Source organism: Nuphar pumila, chromosome 12 (assembly GCF_984573655.1).
Source record: "Nuphar pumila chromosome 12, dmNupPumi1.hap1.1, whole genome shotgun sequence".
In the NCBI taxonomy this organism is placed as follows: domain Eukaryota; kingdom Viridiplantae; phylum Streptophyta; class Magnoliopsida; order Nymphaeales; family Nymphaeaceae; genus Nuphar; species Nuphar pumila.
The window spans coordinates 29,186,025-29,206,963 of record NC_143260.1 but is presented as its reverse complement, the minus strand read 5'-3'; the positions used below and the strand labels follow the sequence as shown (position 1 = coordinate 29,206,963).

General features: G+C 40.1%; 1 protein-coding gene and 1 pseudogene across 1 annotated transcript; both read left to right on the top strand.

Moving 5' to 3' along the window:
• Positions 1 to 6,970: 6,970 nt before the first annotated feature.
• Positions 6,971 to 8,080, top strand: LOC149820460 (F-box/kelch-repeat protein At3g24760-like). Its single transcript, XM_089981805.1, has one exon. The coding sequence runs from the start codon at positions 6,971 to 6,973 to the stop codon at positions 8,078 to 8,080; it is 1,110 nt and encodes a 369-aa protein (XP_089837931.1).
• A 6,590-nt stretch (positions 8,081 to 14,670) lies between these two features.
• LOC149820459 (uncharacterized) lies at positions 14,671 to 19,697 on the top strand (annotated as a pseudogene).
• The last annotated feature ends 1,242 nt before the right edge of the window (positions 19,698 to 20,939 follow it).

Genomic DNA, 20,939 nt, shown 5'->3' with positions numbered 1-20,939 from the left:
AACCCGTTTAAGCCAAACCCTAACCCGGCTAAGAAGCGGGTTGGCGGGTCAGGTCAGATTTTGCCACCCCTAGGTGCATTGCATATAATTTTTTTCATTATATTTTGTTTATCAATACTAACATTTTGGTTCTCTTGTAGGATGCTGGAGATGATCAGCGTAGAGGAGCTGATGGAGGGGCAGATCAAGACAATGAAGAGGATGATGCTCCGAATCTTGGCGAGGATTAGCTTCATGTGTTGAATTTGTTTCATGTACTTGTTGTTTCAAACAAAACTCTTTGTATATGTTCACTTGTAACTAATTAGAACTTGGCGATGATTATACTGGGTTGTTAAATTTGTTTCACTTATAACTTGTGTTAAATTTAATTCACCTGCTTTGTATATGTACTTTTTGTGTACTTTATTTTTTATACACAAGTTATATAAATTGTATAACGAGAGATTTTTTCTCGATATTTATGTTTCAAACAAAATTATTTTTTTATTATTTTGTGATGGATATTATCCGTCGCTAATATCTGTTGTCAATTTAGCGACAGATTAGGGATGTATATCTATCTCAAAAACCGAATCAACCGATATTTTGTGATGGATATTAGAGACGGATACATATTCATCGTTAAATTTTAGCGACGGATATGTATCTGTCGCAAAACCAAATTAGTGCTTATTTAGCGATGAATTAGCGACGGATCATGACATTCGCTAATCCATCTCGAATTAGCAATGAAAATAGTGACATACCAGTTCCGTTGCTAATTAGCAACCAGGAAATTGTGACTGACGCTATCCATCGCTAAGTCGTCGTTGATCCATCGCTAAACAGTTTAGCGATGGATTTACGATGGATTAGCGTCGGATAGCGTTCGTCGCTAATTCACAGAATTCTTGTAGTGATAATAATGCAATCATTATGCATTTACACAGTGAAGGTAGGTTTTTTATGACACAAAGCTTTTACATGGAGAACCTTGAGAAAGTAAAAATTGTGATTGGTCATAGAATCAATTTTGTGACCAAGGGTACGTTCGGGTGCCTCAACTCTTATGGGATTTGGTATAAGAATGATTTCAAATCATTAAATCATCCTTATTTCATTCCCCATGACAATCCGTGAGATTTGTGATTTTGAAACAGAATGATACGAAACTAACCGGACATACCCCAACTTTCACAAAATTCAAGGAAAAAAAGGCAAAAACAACCACAACAAGCTATTACAATCATAACTTGTATTTTTTTGTGTTCCCTAAACTTGAGAAAGCATGGTGATTGTGATTTACAATCATATCATTACGAGGCATTGCAAACATGTTAATCAGCCTCCCTCTTACCAAGTAAAACCTCAAGTGAGTCAACTGACCCCCTTTTTTTAACTTGTGAAAGTATTTCTTTCCTAACATTTCTTTTGATTGCTCTATGCAATTTTTCTACCCAAACAAATATGAAAGAAAGTAGTATTCAATCTCTAGATCTAGACTCGTGATTAAACTTAGAACCATTTGAAAAGATAATACTTAACATCTAGTGGTAATAATTCATCAAAGTTGATATCTTTGTTTCTTTTTTAACAAATCCTTAGTTAAGTGAGCATGCTTTATACTTCTCGAATTTTTAGTTTTTATTCTTCAATTTCAATGCCCACTTGTCTTCAATTCAATTCAGTGTTTTTGTTGTTCATCCACGTTATAAGCATTACAATTATATAAGGAATCTGTATTTTTTATATTACTTGCCACAAATTATCATTTTTTATACTCTTAAACTTCCATAAAACTTTAAAGTTGTCTTAGTGGTAAACAATATGCATTCATTCATTAATAAATTTCATTGTGTATGGTGACCAACCTTAGAGGTGGGCAATAGACGGGCCTTGCCCAACCTGCCATGGGCTGGGCTTGGGCCTATAAAGCTCAGCCTGAAGAGGGATAAAAAGCCTGATATATATAGGCCCGGCCCAATTAGGCCCATGGGCTTAACGGGTGGTCCATGGGCCAAGGTTTTCCCAACGGGCCGGCTCGAACTGGGCTTTTGGTCCGGCCTGGTGTATTAGTGGGTCAGGCCGGCCCGTTGCCCACCCTATCTACCTATGTAGTCCTTTTATTTTCTTTTGGATGATAACATTTATAGGCCTTTTCAACTAAGTGACTTTTGAAGAGACCACCCTCCCTGTTTAGCAGCATCATACGTAGCTTAACTATCTTTAGCTACTCTTGTTTCTATGGTCCTACCCACCAAATGTTAGATTTAAGAATAAGTGTTTTCATTCTTTACTACTGCTTTTTTTACCACATTTGATTATTTCCAGTATATTTCAAGCTTCAATTTTCAAGATAGTGAAAAATCAACGGCTCACAATTCATGAAGATGTAATGATTCAGAAATTGCCAAACTTCATGTTAATGTCAACTTTAACACATGAAAATAGTAAACATATCTTTTTTTTGGTGATGAAAGTATCCTCACCGAAAACCAATGAAAATAGTAAACATATCATGTTAAGCATGATCCAGAAGTTCATTTTTGCCTTTCAAAAAAAAAAGTGAGATTAGATCTATGTAAATCAAGTGTCTAACTATAAGTTTGGTTCAGTATACAATAAATGCACATACAATTGTTAGTAGGAGCCAACTTAATTGATGTGGACTGATCATGTGCACTGTATCACACAAGAAAATGGCATTTAGTGCAGTCAACAACTGTTGTTAAAAGCATCCGATGTTTTAACAGTGGCTTTGACTTCAGCTAAGGGTCATTCCTTCACCATTTTTTTTTTTAGAAACGCAAGCAGGTGTTAGGCAGACCCTACCAGTTACACCTTATACCATTGGGTTTTGAACCTGCAACGTCTCAACACAAGGTGACGTGCACTAGCTGCTCCTACCAGACAAGCGGATTTGTTGGTTTATGTGATGGTTTGCACCAATCTAGTTTAGACCCACCTCTTTTGTGTATAATTATAGGTGCAGGCTATGTCGACTTAAGGATGTTTCAAGCATAGTTTGTTTGCTAAGGATCAAATATTGGATTGAGTTTTTTGAGTCATTAAAATTTGGTAAATTATGAACCATTGATTTTTAAAGCTTTTAAAAAAATTATTTTTTATCATAATCACATGATTCAAAATTCGTTTTATACTAAGCAAACCTTGTAGATCACATTCATGGGATCCAATCTACCAAAAAAAAAAGTCAAAAGAAGGTGATTTTCACTAAGTAGTTCCATAATACCAAGTATTTACCCATTAGAGAGAGGGGGTTGCAATTGAGGCCACCAAATGCGAAGCAGGTTATATGTCCCCCCCCCAAGACGGTCGTTAGCTACATCTCGTGTTTGGGGGTCCCAATGAGCGCCACGTATGTAAGCACATGCGGCTCGTATCCCCATGTTTGTCAGCATCAATTAGCGTTGGAGTCTGGTGCGGTTGCAAAGACTTAAGTACCCTTTCCTCCATGGGTGCCATAAAAATGACAATTCTAGAAAAGGAGCGGTTGCAAAGACTTAAGTACCCCGAAGATGGTTATTTAAGGCTCAGTCCCTGCACTGCAGGATTATCCGAGAAAGAAATCCCCCTTGAAGAAGGCCATGAACATCAACCCTTTCTCTCTCTCTCCCTTCTCTTTCTGCCTCTGTGCACATTCAGCAGACGATCCTACACTGCTCCATCAAGCACCGACTGACCTGCGCACTGACTGTAGCATGGTTCAACTTGATGAGTTGTGGAGCCTGATTCAGAGTTTTTGCCCTTACAGGAGGGGGTCCCCCCGGTGCGGGTCCCACTGCGTGTTTAGCAATGTCAAGGTCCCGCTGCGTGTTAAAAAAAATTTTTGGGCCTTGTATAAATTCTTTCTTTTCTTTCCCTCTTGTAACTATCGAAAAAGATCAATAAAGTATTTTGTTTGATCGTGGCGATCATATGCTTTCTTCGGTTCTTTCTTGCTCGAGGTTTTTGTAACACCCTTTCTCGCGATTTTCTATTTTTTTTCGCTACTCGATTTAGTGATTTTCTATTTTTTTTTGCTACGTGATTTTCGTAAATCGCAACTCGATTAAACGATTTGCCATTTTTTTCACTACGCGTTTTTTGTAAATCGCTACTCGATATAACGATTTACGAAAAATCGCATAGTGATTTGTTATTTTTTTTCGCTACGCGATTTTCATAAATCGCTACTCGATTTTGCGATTTGCCATTTTTTTTGCGTTATGCGATTTTGGTAAATTGCGATGTCAAATACCACCCCCTTGAGCATGATCTTCGTTATGTTTAGGCTGTAGTCGCCAGCCGTCCCAATGGCAGTCTTGAGGTTCGTTATGGGAAAGCCGAAGAGGAACGTGCCATTTCTGACGCCCGTGTTGAGCAACGTCAGGGTGGCCTAGAAGGCATAGCCCTGATTGAAAGTATTGCCGACGTAGGGGGTAGACTCCGTTGTAGGTGTACAGGAAGAAGATTCTATTATAGGTGTCCCTCGAAGGCGGAGGAGGGGCCGCCGCAGTCAGTTGTCCATTGGACGAGGATAGCATTCTGGCCACTGCTAGCAGAAAGAGGATGACGATCACCATCGAATTGTTGGCTCTTTGCCTCCCTTAATTTCTTCTCTAGAGAGAGAGAGAGAGGATTTTATAGTGTTTCACGGAGAAGGAAGAAGAAGAAGATGACGATGAAAAGTTCAAATAAAAAAGAAAGAAATAGCGCTTCAGGTTTGTTTCGTTGTTTAGACTTTGAAGAGTCAACATCATCCTCGACTTTCTGAATGAAGGATATTTTTGTCCTTTTTTTGAACCGTTGTTTTCCTTTTTTTGAATAAAGGACATTTTTGTTATTTTCTCGAACCGTCGTTTCATGGCAAGAATAGCAAAAAAGGGTACTTAAGTCTTTACAACCGCACCGAACTCTGATGCTAAGTGATGCCAACACACATGAGAATACGAGTCTCATGTGCTTACATACATGACGGTCATTCGGATCCTGAACACGCATTGTGGCATTCAGTGCATCTTCAAGGAAGAACACGGACCACCCTCTCACCAAATGTGTTCTCAAATAAAGCCTTGCGTATGAGAAGTGAATTACCATATAAGACAGATAACATATAAGCTTTTAGCATTGAAATTATTTTTTTCCTTCGCTCATGTGATATTGGGAAATTCTATTTAGGGACCAGCCTTTTTGCCCCTAATTCCAAATATGACCTCTGTTTTCTTGAAAACTGTCAAACAAAGACCTAAATGTAAGGATGGACAACGGCCATGGGTCAGGTTTGGGTCAAGGTTTTGGGCTCGGGCCCGTTAGCTACTAGGTTGAAACTTGGGCCCTTATATATGTGGATCGGGCTTGATTTGACCCACGGGCTACCAGGCCGGCTTGATGGGTTTGAGCTATCTATTAATTTTTAATAATATAAAAATTTTAAAAAATAATAATTAATTGCATAGTAACTTGATAACTATTACTATTTACTTAATTAGTTACAGTAATTTTATGAAAACTAGAAAAATAATTAGTTGGGTACATGAAAACTTATTAATCATTACTATTTACTTAATTAGTTGCACTAATGTTATAAGAATTGATTTGTTAATTTTATTAAAAAATATAAAAATAAATTTAGGCCAAACCGATCCCAACCTGGCCCACTTCACATTGGTCCATTGGGTCAATAGGTTGCGTCATGGGCTGCTCTTCAAACCTGAGCCCCCGGGTCAAAACCCGAAGCGTTAGTAAATTATCTGGGGCATCTTTGAACCAGGCCGCACTTAAAACCTAACGGGCCCAACTCTAAAAGGGCCTGCTCGATGCCCACCCGTACCTACATGTATTAATCTCCTTTAGATCAGGCTAAATCACAAGTGAAATTATAATAATAGCCTTCATTATTAAGAGTTCAAACTGTTTTACTTTTTTTTCCTTTTTTTTTTACGAGAATAAATGAATATTTTTCATTAAGCATTCCTGGATACCAAATAGGAATCACGTTTTTTCAAGATGATAGGTATCGACCTAAGGTTCTAATTGGACTGTTTTCATGAAAAGTTTAGCTCATAATTGAAATTTCATAAAAGTAAGGTCCATATTTGAAATTAAGCACCAAAGATTGGCTCGTAAATAAAATTTTCCCTTGATGTTCACAAGCAAATGGCGTGAGAGTGCTCACCTTGGTACGCTAGGGAACTGTCATAATATTTGCCATCTTCCAACTACAAAAGAGAAAAGAGAAAAGAGAACATGAGTACATGACCAATTTGGTAACTTTTCCTACCAACTTTGCCGTGGCTGTCAGCCTCTTAAAAAAATAATAATTATTATAAGTGTTACATACCATGAACATGAATCTCAAAATAACTTCACATAATATGCAGATGCAGCTGCCTGCTTGACAGCCATCCATCTTAGCATTTCTCGAGATGGGTGCAATGCCCATGATGAGATGAATGGTCATCAGCATCAGAGCTACATGGCTAAGCATGCATCGCCACTATATAAAAAATAACCTCATCTAAAAATATGACGATTAAAAGAATGCTTCAGAAAATGACAAGCCTTTTGCATTTATTCAAACCTCTTACTTTTTACTACTGTAAAAAGAATTTCGGACCTGACTTACCTTAGCAATAAATGCATCAGCATAGTATATGGCGACACATCATAAACTTGTATAGTACAAGTTCGCATTTTTAACCATTTCTCAAGTTTTAAAAAGTACATCGCCTACATCCACTCTTTCATTTCATGTGGTCCCCTTCTCTTTACATGAAGCAATGATTAAAAAAACACAGTGCCCTTCAGATGTCACAAATCTCAAAAAAATACAATAAAAAAATAAAACAGGCCAACTTTTGATTGTATGTAACAAGTTAAAAAATGTGATAAGAGCCAATCATTCAACTCCAATAATTCAACTCGACCACTTGGAGCAATAGAATAACCTCCTCATCTCTATCTCTGCTTGGATGAGCAGACAGTCATGTGGAACAACCTCCCCAGAGAGCTCCTGACCCTCATCTTCTCCTTCCTCCCACCAGACACTCTTGCAAGGGCAAGAGCTGTCTGCCAACAATGGAATGCTTGTGCCCAAGCACACCATCTCTCGTTCATCTCATCAATCAACCACTGCCACCACCACCACCGCCATCAACCACCTTGGCTCTTAGCCATGCCCGTGCATAATTGCCGCCATTCTTGCTATGCCTACAATCCTTCTCTCAACAGATGGTACACCATCTCCCTCAATTTCATCCCTGATGCGCTCCGGCTTGCTGTTGCCGCAGTCGGCGATGGCAGACTCCTTATCAAATCATCACCCTCTGTTCCTTCCCCTTTAGCTCTCTGCAACCCCTTCACCCAACACTACAAATTACTGCCTCCCTTTGTGTCTAAGCGTTCTAACCCATCTATCGGCATAGTCTCCACCACCATCACCGGCGGATACCGTATATACGTAGCCGGTGGGAGTTCGAGCTGCACCACATACGTATCGACGATGGAGGTGTACGATTCCGATGCAGGCACGTGGCAAATTGTGGGAAAGATGCCGGAGGAATATGCGGCCCGGATGATGTTATGGTCTATGAGTGGAAGCGTATATCATAGAGGCGTACTGTACTGGATTGCTTCGGCAAGAGTGTACAATGTGATAGGTGTTGACGTCGATGCACCGCGCCCGTCATGGCACGAGCTGTGTGTGCCATGTGCCGATCGGTTAGAGTTTGCTAGGGTGATCGTAACGCGTGGCGGAAAGGGATTGGGCCTTGTGGGGGGCTTGTGTGGTGGGGAGGTGTGCCTGTGGGAGTTAGAGGGAGGGGTTACCTGGGTATTGGTTGATAAGTTGCCTGATGAGGCAGTGAGTAGGCTGCTTGGGAGAGATGGGAAAGTGGGCAGCATAAAATGTGTTGGTGGTGGAGGTTTGATCTATTTGTTTAGGGATTTTAGGTCTGAAATGTTAATTTGGAAGGAGGGAATGTTAAATTACAAGAGGGATTGGTGTTGGGTAAAGAGGTGTTTTAGTGGGGATGGGATTTTGCCCAATTTCCCTGTGAAAGGAGTTCTGTTATGGCCTAGTCTCTCACCTATTTGAATTCTTGAGAAATTGAGAATGCATGTCTTCTGGCTTTGACAGGCAAGTTATTACATCACTTCTTTTTTGTGAGCTTTGAGAGGTTGGCTGCTTCAGAGTTTATGACACTGGTTTGTCTAATAAGTTCCATATATGATTTATTACTTGATTCTCATAATCTTGTGGCATGCCATGTTTTCATATAGACATTCAAGGAAAATTTATATTGTGGACATGTTCAAAAGTTGAATTGCTTTCTTTTGGTGACCATTTGATCCAACTTGCCTTGAGTTTTATAAGGGCTCGTTTGTTTTAGGGGCCCCTACAGGAATGCCTTTTGGTGTGAAAAGGGCACACAGCTTGAAAAAAGAGCAGAGTGCTCTTTCTTGAGCTTTCGCTACCACTCCTTCTACCCAAATGGGGAGTTTTTTCAATGGACAAAAGGTGGGTTCCACAAAAAATTAAGAGGTCCACTTCTTACAAGAATCCTGTGAGACAAACAGGTAGGGATGTAGACGGTTTGGATTCAGATCGGATGTGGCCAATACCATATTCAACTAATCAAATGTTGGCTAAGCCGATTCAGATTTGAATTGGGGTCCAGATGGTGAAAAGCTCATACTAGATCCACTTTTTGCACATGTAAAAGGATTTGGATATCCATCAAATTGGGACAGTTATTGAATTAGGTAGCAAAAAATCAAAATTATGTCCACATCCAATTATAATTGGGTATGGTTTTGGCATGCAACTAAAACAGAGTCGAATTCAGTCGGTTATAAGATAAAATCCGATTCATAGATATCCCTACAAACGGACCCTAAGAAAATTAGCAGCACTGCCAAATGGAAACTTTATTATAAATTTTGTGGATGTGATGGCTTCAAGTAACCATGTTGCTTGCACAAATTTCAAGCTCATATCAATGTGGAAATCAACAAACCAGGGAAAGGTCCCTTTGATGACCCAATGACAAAGACATGCATGCATTGGGAGATTGTTGAGAGTATGTGGATGTTGCATTAGAGTGGTGGTGAGACACTAGCGATGGGAAATTAAAGTAACAACTTTTCTTTAGAATATAGCACTAAATCTTAAGCCCTAAGATAGCCTATGATTATGCCACTTTAGGGAGGCATCTCTCTTTTAAGTCTTGATGATGTACTTCACTTTGCATCGAACTGATTCTTTGATTTGAATCACAATTAACAAATCGGTTCCACTCATCCCCAAAGCCATCCCTATCTTCATACCCCTCCTTGGGATTTCATTGATGAAGTTATTTTGATCAAATCTGATCCCATAGATGTGATCTACATCATTCATTTACGACTACAGTTTATTAAACATGGACCGACATTATTTATTTGGAAATAGCTTGGCTGATTTTAAATTAGCCATCTTCAAATTAAGATTATTTGGAAAGGAGCCTGCCTCTATGTATATGTGTGTGTCATGGTTGGCATTCTCGGGACTAGGGCTGCATGCAACTCGGCGACTTGAGTGAGTCAACTCGGTGAGGTTTTTTGTTTAATTTATTAAAAATAAATAACAAACATATAATTTATAATACAAAAGTTTTAAAAATTAACATATAAATGTGATTTATTATATATAATAATACATGTAACTTAAATTTTTTTATATAAATACGTACACAACGACAGATTAGAGATATTTTTAGAGTTATTATAAAAAAACTAGAAATTTTATTAGACTATTGTAATTTTTTAGAGAGAGAAAAATTAAAGTTACATGTATTATAAAATATTGTTGAAAAACATGATATGTTGGTTCACTATTTTAAATTGTAAAATAGAGTGATATTTACAAAATACTATGATATATATATTTGACAAAATGTAAATATTACAATTTAATCACGATATTTTAAAGATGAAAGTTTCAAAAAATTGCATGAGTGATTTAAGATGCATTGAATAGCCATCTTTGGTAAAAATTCTCTTTCTTACCGTTATTCTATTAGTAAATGTTAATATTTATCATTTAATTCATTAACTCTCTCTCTCTCTCCATTGAATTCTATTTAAGTTTCTTTCATCCATCGAGTACCATGATCAATAATAGAAAATAATTTTCTTGGAAAGTGATAGGAGGAACTTTGAAAAATAGAAAGCTTTAAATGCTTTTAATTAATATTTTGAATTTTTAAACAAAACCAATTTGTCCTATATGACAGTGCAAAAACTCGGCCGAGTTTGGTCCTAACTGAGTTATATTGATTTTTCAACGCGATTAAGGGTACTCCTCGAGTTTCGCAACTATGGTGTGTGTGGTGCATGTACATGCTTTAGTCTGATCGTTTGAAAAGTGTTGTTGGAAGGTTTCTAATAGGATCTCTTATATTTCCATCAAATTTCTCGTATACCTTGAAATTTTAAACAAAGATAACCTAGAGTTCCTCATTAAGTTCTACAGTTTGAACTGCCACAACCAATGTTGTCAGTATCGGTATCGGCCCTGTATTGTTTGGCCAACGATTTAAGGTGAATCGGCGGATACCGTAGTCAAGTGAATCATTCTGAATCGGCTAAAAAAATAATAAGTGTCAATCAGAACGTAACACATGTTAATAATATTAAAACAATATTTAAAAATTAATTTAAAGTATTTTTATATTTATTAAAAAATAGTCAATTTAGGTCAGTATTGTATCGTTTTTTCTACTGATACTGACAACACAGGCCACAACAACAAATAAGAATAGAAACAATGATGCCTGTACTTTTAGGCACAATGTTCTCGTAGTCTAGACCTCAAGGAGTAGCTCAAATGGTCTGTCTAGGGAGAGGGTGGTGTATGTTCTCCCCCGATGATTCACTGAATCCCACGTCTGTGTTCGGGGGTCTGAATGAGCACCACGTATACAAGCACATGGGGCTCGTATTCCCATGTATGTTGACATCACTTAGCATTGGAGTCTGGTGTGATTGCAAAAACTTAAGTACCCTTTCTTGCTATTCTTCTCATAAAACGATGGTTTGATAAAATGACAAAAATGCCCTTTATTCAAAAAAGAAAAAACAAACGGCTCAAAAAAAAGACAAACATGTCTTCCATCCAGAAAGTCGGGGATGATGTTGACTCTTCAAAGTCTACACAGCGAATCGAACCTGAGCCATCAAAAATGTCTGTTTGAACTTTTTATCGTCATCTTCTTCTTCTTCCTTCTCCGTAAAACACTGTAAAACCCTCTCTCTCTCTATAGAAGAAATCAAGGGAGGCAAAGAGTTCCCCCTGGAGAAGGCTATGAACATCAACCCTCTCACTCTCTCTCCCTTCTCTCTCTACTTCTGTGCACATCCAGCAGACGATCCTACATTGCTCCATCAAACACCGACTGACCTGCACACTGACTATAGCATCGTTCAACTTGATGAGTTGTGGAGCCTGATTCATAGTTTTTGCCCTTACAGGAGGGGGCTTGGGGGCTCCTTCCAGCGTGGGTAGCATCATTCAACTTGATGAGTTGTGGAGCCTGATTTAGAGTTTTTGTCATTACAGGAGGGGGGTTCGGGGGTTCTATTTTTCTTTTTCTGTTTCTTTTTCACGATTTTTTCAATGACTCCCCTACAACAATTTTTAGTGTTGTCGGGTCTCCAACGAGTTTCACAGCGATTTATAGTGTTGTCCGGTCTTCCAACACGATTTGTAGTATTGTCGGGCCTTCTTACAGCGATTTGTAGTGTTTTCGGGTCTCTAATGAGCTCAACAACGATTTATAGTGTTATCCGGCCTCCCAACAATGATTTGTAATATTGTTGGGCCTTCCTACAGCGATTTGTAGTGTTTTCGGGTCTCCAACAAGCCTCATATCGATTTATAATGTTATCTGGTCTTCCAACAACGATTTGTAGTGTCTTTCACAAATCACTATAGCGATTTGTAGTATTTTTGGGTCTCCATCGAGCCCCACAGCGATTTATAGTGTTGTTGGATCTCACTATAGCGATTTGTAGTGTCTTCCGCAAATCACTATAGTGATTTGTAGTGTTATTCAGTAAGCAAATCACTGTAAATCGCTACCCGAATTAGGATCAACTTGTCAGGGCCATATTTCCCTAACTGAAGGTCATATTTCAAATCGCTGAATGTGCACAGAAGTAGAAAGAGAAAAGAGAGAGAGTGAGAGGGTTGATGTTCATGGCCTTCTCCAGGGGAAACTCTTTGCCTCCCTTGATTTCTTCTCTAAAGAGAGAGAGGGGTTTACAATGTTTTACGGAGAAGGAAGAAGAAGAAGATGACGATGAAAAGTTTAAACAGACATTTTTTATGGCTCAGGTTCGTTTTGCCGGATGACTATCGGATCGCCGGCTAACCATCGTTTCGCCGGATCACCATCGACGAAACGATTAAGGTTCATTTTGATGCTACCCACGCTGGGAGGAGCCCCCAAACCTCCCTCCTGTAAGGGCAAAAACTCTGAATCAGGCTTCATAACTCATCAAGTTGAATAATGTTATCCACGCTGGGAGGAGCCCCCAAACCCTCCTCCTGTAAGGGCAAAAACTTTGAATCAAGCTCCACAACTCATCAAGTTGAATGATGCTACCCACGTTGGGAGGAACCCTCAGACCCCTCTTCTGTAAGGGTAAAAACTCTGAATCAGGCTCTACAACTCTTCAAGTTGAATGATGCTACCCATGTTGAGAGGAGCCCCCAGACCCCTCTCCTATAAGAGTAAAAACTCTAAATCAGGATCCACAACTCATTTAGTTGAATAATGCTACCCACGCTTGGAGGAGCCCCCAAACCCTCCTTCTGTAAGGGTAAAAACTCTGAATCAGGTTCCACAACAGTCAATGTGCAGGTCAGTCGGTGCTTGATGGAGCAATGTAGGATCTTCTGCTGGATGTGCACAAAAGCAGAAAGAGAAGGGAGAGAGAGAGTGAGAGGGTTGATGTTCATGGCCTCCTCCAGGAGAGATTTTTTTCTCGAATAATCCTGCAATGCAGAGATTGGGTCTTAAATAATCATCTTCGAGGCACTTAAGTCTTTACAATCACTCCTTTTCTACAATCGTTATTTTTTTTGCACCAATGGAAGAGAGGGTAATTAAGTCTTTGCAATCGCATCAAACTCCAATGCTAATTAATGCTGACAAACATGGGTATATGAGATGCACAGGCTTAAATACGTGGTGCTTTTTGGGACCCCGAGCATGAGATGCCCTGTTTGGGGGGGGGGGGGGGGGGGGGACATATAACCTGCTTCGCTGTCTGGGGCTGGTAAATGAGATTTACAAGATGGGCTTGAATTGTTCAAGCTTGGCTCATTCTTGTAGGGACCATAATCAGCCTGACTTAAATGAGCCAAGTTTGTGCTGGCTTGTTTATAAAAGAAATACATAAATACATTGTTTTTTAGCTGGATTACAAAATAGTGCATATAAAATATATCTAAAATATATTGTTTACTACCTAACGAGTTTATACGAGTCGAGCCAAGCCAAGCCAAGTACCTATTTTTTATATTCACCTTGTGGAGCCGATTTTACAAGTTTGAATGAGTTATTTATGAGCGGAACATGAGCTAAGTCATGAGCGGCTTGGCTTGTTTCCCAGCCCTATACTGGCTGATGGACAGAAGGTCTCCTCCTACTTTGAGTTTGAGACCATTGTACAGGCACCTCATTTTACATGGTGAAACAAGAGGCTCCCTAAGAGTGGAAGGATATGCCCAGAGTTTTATGCCGATGTAAGTTAAAAACCAGTGAAATCAGGTCTCTGGTTTTTCAGTGTAATAAACCAGAAAAAAAAAGAATTCTTATAGTCTGCAAATAAGGGTGTCAATGGGTTGGGTTTGGCCAGGACCAGAACAATACCAAACCCAATAGGGTTAGGGTTTGGTGATAAATAAGAAGGCTTGATTAGAATCTAGGTAGAACCTGAAGGGTCTAATTAATATATGTAGTCGGGTATGGTTTGTGAAATCTCATACCAGACCTAAGCCTGACCTAAGTTCCAATTAAGATCTGTAATTTTTCAATGTAAAAATAATAAAAATATTATTTTACCAGGTATGGTCTGGGTCTGGTTCATATAATCATTATAGAATCAGGATATGATTTCTCTTACGGTGAGTCCAATTAAGCACGAGTCCCGACCCAGTACCATCATCTCAAATCAAGTTTGGGTCCAGTTTCACCTGAGTCCAAACCAAACCCTGTCCAATTACATTCAGAGCACCCTTGATCTGACCCGCTCCCAAAACTAAATCAGTCTGGTCTACGTGGTCGTTTAGTAAAAAAATTAACTCTGAACCATGTAGCCTGCAATACATGAACAAAACGGGCTTTTCAACAACTTCAAAAAATCAAGAACCAAAAACGTATTAAAATTTTAAAAAATAAAAGCAAGTTTTCTAAAGAGCTTAAAAAATCAAACTAAGGCCATGTCAGCATGAGCTAATATTATTCCTTTTGTAAAAGTGATCAGTCGGCATATTATTGTCATTTACTCAATTAAAAAAGAATCTAGTGATAAAATTTTACTTGGATGGCCACGGTAAAATAAAGCTCAGAGCAAGGCTTGCTGGCGGCTGTAGAAAACAGGGATCTGTTTTTTCCTGGAAAGGAGGCAAGAGAAGAGATGGCGACGGGAGGTTCCGCAGGCGGCGGTTGGACAGCCTGACTCTCCAGCATCGCCTCTGGCGTTTTCTTCCTCATCATCATCCTTCAGATCCCTCTCTTCAGGTTGGTGTGTGTGTCTCTGATTTTGCTATCTTCTCAATCGCCCACTCCCCACAATCCCTTGCCCTTTATAGAACGACCGAACCATGACCATCATTTTGCCTTAGTAGCCCACCGATGGAAAAAATCCTCCGTCTTGATCCTTGAAATCCCTGCTTTTTAAGCTAAATCACTATCAACCATTCCATGTTTTCACCAGTTTTCAGCAGCCACTTTCTTCATTTTCCTTGAGAGAGAGAGAGAGAGATAGAGAGGTACCGCTTTTGCCTTAGATAATTAAAAAAGTGAAGCATGCCCAAAAACAACATTTGGATGTGCTCTTGCACTGGACCATGTGAATACGTGTGTTGTTGGGAAATTGAGGGGGTATGGCAACTGATCTCGATCCAAAGTAGTCTTGGAGGCAGGCGCTGTGTGCGCTGTCTTTAAAGCCATAGTGTTGTCCTGCTTAGGATCAGATCATTGGTGCAATGGGTAACTCATGCAATCTCGCTTAAAGCCAAATCCAAGTGCTAAACTCTCATATTTTGAGACAAAATCCCAATACGTATTTCAAACGAAGGGAAGACAAGATCTCGCCTTTGATTGTGATGGATATCCTTTTCTTCTTGATCGGAAGAATCAATTGAGGGGAAATTTCTGATCTATAGTTTCAATCACACGATCTGTTCTAAAAATTGGCTGCAACTCATAAGCATATGCTTGAATTTGGTTTCTCAGGGTACCATGCAGATCTGGGCTGTGCACGACGCCAATGGCCGTAATGTCGTCCCAATTGGTTGCCAGCGAAACCTTCCCCACTGCCGTAGTGAAGGCTCTCCTTTATCCTGGTGCAGTAGTAGATGGCCTCATCTCAAACATGACCATTCCTAGATGGAACGATATACTCAGCATCTACAACTTAACAGAAGCTAAAAAAGCCTCGCATTGGTTGATCTTCACCGTCTAGAGGTACTGTTTCATCTTTCGTAACTGAATGCATCAAATTCTAATTTAAAATCTATGGATGGTATGTGTTAGAAACTTAGAAGCTTCGTTAACATGCCCACCATGTGCAAACAGTGTATTTGGAAATGTACCCATGCACCGATCACGGAGAGGGTGGTGTATGTTCGCCCCCGATGATTCACTGAATCCCACGTCTGTGTTCGGGGCTTTGAATGAGCACCACGTATACAAGCACATGGGGCTCGTATTCCCGTGTATGTTGACATAACTTTGCATCGGACTCTGGTGTTATTGCAAAGACTTAAGTACCCTTTCTTGCTATTCTTCTCATAAAGTGATGGTTTGAGAAACTGACAAAAATGCCTTTCATTCAAAAAAAAAAACAGTTCAAAAAAAGGACAAACATGTCCTCCATCCAGAAAGTCGAGGATGATGTTGACTCTTTAAAGTCTTCTTCTTCTTTCTCTGTTCAAAAAAAGGACAAACATGTCCTCCATCCAGAAAGTCGAGGATGATGTTGACTCTTCAAAGTCTTCTTCTTCTTTCTCCGTAAAACACTGTAAAACCCTCTCTCTCTCTCTAGAGAAGAAAACAAGGGAGGCAAAGAGTTCTCCCTGGAGAAGGCCATGAACATCAACCCTCTCACTCTCTCTCTCTTCTCTCTCTACTTCTGTGCACATCCAACAGACGATCCTACATTGCTCTATCGCCATCTTCTTATTCTTTCTTCTCCGTAAAATACTGTAAAACCCTCTCTCTCTCTCTCTAGAGAAGAAATCAAGGGAGGCAAAGAGTTCTCCCTGGAGTTCTCCGTAAAACACTGTAAAACCCTCAACCCTCTCACTCTTTCTCCCTTCTCTCTCTACTTCTGTGCCTGATTTAGAGTTTTTTCCCTTACAGGAGGGGGGTCCGGGGGATCCCCCCGGCGCGGATCCCGCTGCGCGGTCAGCGGGCGGGGGTCCAGGGGGGGCCACCCCTGGCGGGGGGCAGCGCCCTTCGGACCAAATTTTTTTTGGGCCTTCCAACAACGATTTGTAGTATTATCGGGCTTTCCTACAACAATTTGTAGTATTTTCGGGTCTCCAACGAAACGCTATAGTGATTTGCGGAAGACACTACAAATCGCTATAGTGATTTGCGGAAGACACTACAAATCGCAAATCGCTATAGCGATTTGTAGTGTCTCCCGTAAATCGCTATAGCGATTTGTAGTGTCTTCAGCAAATCGCTATAGCGATTTATAGTGTCTTCCGCAAATCACTATAGCGATTTGTAGTGTCTTCCGCAAATCACTATAGCAATTTGTAGTGTTATTCAGTAAGCAAATCGCTACCCGAATTAGGACAAACTTGTCAGTGCCATATCTCCTTAACCGGAGGTCATATTCCAAATCCGTAAAAAGTGGTGTCTTCGTTATTGAGTCTAGTTTATTTCTGTAAATTTTCAGCGATTTCTATTGTCATTTCATTCCTTATTTTAACTAAAAACCAGACCCCTATTATTTTGTGTTATTTGAGTTGCACAACACCATTCTCGCTTGAGATCCACATATTGATTCTGGCATGCTCCTTGTTGGATTTTCCATTGATTTCTTTCAATCAGGCTCCACAACAGTCAATGTGCAGGTCAGTCGGTGCTTGATGGAACAATGTAAGATCTTCTGTTGGATGTGCATAGAAGCAGAAAGAGAAGGGAGAGAGAGAGAGAGAGTGAGAGGGTTGATGTTCATGGCCTCTTCCAGAGGAGATTTCTTTCTCAGATAATCCTGCAGTGCAGAGACTGTCTTAAATAATCATCTTCGGGGCACAAAAATATGTCTTTCTCACCACGATACCCTGTGCATTTTTTTACCACGACACCCGGGACCCGTGCCGGGGGGAGCTCCCGGACCCCCCTCCTGTAAGGGCAAAAACTCTAAATCAGGCTCCACAACGAATCAAGTTGAACGATGCTACCCACGCTGGGAGGAGCCCCCAAACCCTCCTCCTATAAGGGCAAAAACTCTAAATCAAGCTCCACAATGAATCAAGTTGAACGATGCTATCCACGCTGGGAGGAGCTCCCAAACCCTCCTCCTATAAGGGAAAAAACTCTGAATCAGACTCTACAACTCATTTAGTTGAATGATGCTACCCACACTGGGAGGAGCCCCCAAACCCTCCTCCTGTAAGGGTAAAAACTCTGAATCAGGCTCCACAACAGTGAATGTGCAGGTCAGCCGGTGCTTGATGGAGCAATGTAAGATCTTCTGTTGGATATGCATAGAAGCAGAAAGAGAAGGGAGAGAGAGAGAGTGAGAGGGTTGATGTTCATGGCCTCCTCCAGGGGAGATTTCTTTCTCAGATAATCCTGCAGTGCAGAGACTGGGTCTTAAATAATCATCTTCGGGGCACTTAAGTCTTTACAACCACTCTTTTTCAAGAATCGTCATTTTTTTTGGCACCAATGGAGGAGAGGGTACTTAAGTCTTTGCAATCGCATCAAACTCCAATGCTAATTAATGCTGACAAACATGGGGATAAGAGACGCACATGCATACGTGGTGCTCTTTGGGACCCCCGAACATGAGATGTAGCTAACTGCCCTGTTCGGGGGGGGGGAACATATAACCTGCTTTGCCGATCACGCATCAAATGTTTCATTTCATGCATCTATGCATCTGACGTTACAGAGTACACTGTACCCCCTGAAATAAAGTTCACAGTTGTCTCTCCATTGCTTGAAACAGTGTTTTACCCTAGTTATCCAATCAACTGCGGCACCTCAAACCCATTTCCAGAAAAAGTGGCTCTGGTCCACGTAGGTAGGCTACAGAACTAATCCAAACCTCCAGGCCTAACTCGGAAAGTACAACCAATGGAACCAAGTTAGAATTGGAATGTACCTCCCCACCCCCACACTGAAATTCACCGATGTCTCTCCATTGCTAAGATTTTACCTTGAAACAGTGCTTTACCCCTAGATGTCCAGTCAACCGCCGTGCCTCAAATGCGTTTCTGGAAGAACCAGTGGGTCCGGTTGATGTAGGCTACGGAACTAATCCAAACCCCCGGGTGGCCTAACTCGGAAAGTACAACCAATGGAACCAATTTAGAGGAAGATAATGTGAAATCAGTGCTGAGACTATTATATATCTTTAATTTGATAACGGGGAGAAATTCAGGTGTCCTGTCCTGGGCCGACAAGTGCCACTTTGACTGTAGCCTTGTTTCGGTGTCTATGGTGTAAAACTCTGCAAGAACACCCCTGGTATCAAACTCACAACATCCTTCAACTTGAATTCCTTACACCAACCCACCTAACCATGTGTCCGGAGACCTTGTGGACAGGGCCCCATATATCTTACATTCAACCTGTACAAAACAGAAAACATACATTTGTGGAAAGTACTAAACATACATTTGTAGAAAGTACTCCACAGATACTTTGCATCAACCTCCCTCTGCTGAGGTGCTTTATGTGAATGGTAACAATGTATTGTCAATCATGAAGTGCACCCCCTCTTGCTATCATTCTTGGCATGGAGCGAGTCAACCACCTGCTTTTATATCTCATTAAACAAAAATTGCTGATATTGATTCTCCATTGATCAAGAATTTTGTTCTTACAAGATCTACTGTACTGTTACTTTGAAGCTCCCCTTTACTTCAACTAAAACATTGTTCATGCTTTTTTTCATTCCAGGTTCTTGCTGGAAGTTACTTTTCTGTTGCTGGAGCTTTTGTGGGCCTCATGAAACCAGGGAGGATGAGCATGTTTGGAACGCTTCTAGTAGTCTGGGGCCTTGTCAAAGAAAGCCTTCTTGGAAAACCCGCAAATACAGATCCCTCAACAGCAGTTTTTATCTACCCAACGATGTTTCTTGCACTGTTTTGCGCATTTTCATCCGTGAAATACGATTTCAAGGTGATCAGAAGGCAACAGGGTCAGCCACTCTCAAAACCACTGCAGAGCTCATCTAAATCCAAGCTGAAATGAGATATGATGGATGGATTTATGTTGAAATTTGTACGGCTAAGTATTGAAAGATTTTTTTTCCAAGATAGATTTTCCATAGATCTTGTTCTCAAAACATTTATTATTAAGCTGCATAGTTTTTTTATGTGTACACTCTTTTTCTTTTCATCACTCTTATGCATTTAGTACCTCATGGAGAGTATGCACTAAAATCATCTCATTTCCTGCATAGCACTGCAAGAAAAAATAGCCTATTGCAGTTTCCAAGTAACAGAGAACAAAAAACCCTCAAAGCTCACTCTCTTAACCACCTCATGATAATCAACTATGTAGCACTGCAAGTGTCTCTTGTCAAAACTTATACGCTATGTCTTCTGTGTACCCAAGTTCCTTAAGAAGTCCTGAGAGCTGCACGTGAAGTCAAGTATTTTGATATTGAGGACATATACAATGTAAAGCAGATGAAAAAGAACAACTACAATGGAAAGGACATGCAATTTATCTTTCTGCATGCAAGAAATACGAGGTTGCGGTATTTCACATACTTCGCCTTGTGGTCGATCTTTGGCCTTATCTCCAGATATGTGTTTCATCATTCCAGGAGGACCACATACCTGAAACCAAGTAATTTAACTAAGAGTAATTGGAAAGTTACCTTATGATTTCTCATTTGGAAACTCCTCAAAACGTTTGATGCTCTAGAAAACTATGCAAATTCCGCAGCCCTCCCTCTACCGCCGCCCCCCCCCCCCGGCACCCACCACCACCGAACACACATATATACGTGTTATGCCCAATCGAGTGTGTGTGTGCCTATGAGCATTACTGTCGTGAGGGAAAGCTTCAAATACACCCAGGGGCCAAAAGGCCCAAGTTTTCAGCAGGTATGAGGGGTCTGATCCTTGGTTCAGGGTGCACCTTTATGTGGTATTATAAAAACTCAAAAAAAAAAAAGAAGAGAGAGAGAGAGAGAGAGAATGTACGGGTTCCTTTCTCTCGGTTCGAATGGAAGGGAATAGTTTAAATCAGATTTAGGTGAGATTTTTGGAAGGAACCCATGAATCTGATTTTTTTTTTTGCATATTCAATCCATGGGAATCGATATATGCATAGCTGGTGATATGCATTTCTGATTTAAACTTTGATTTTGTAACAAGAATATGGATTACGCATGATTTTATATATATATATATATATATATATATATATATATATATATATATATATATATATATATATATATATATATATATATATATATAT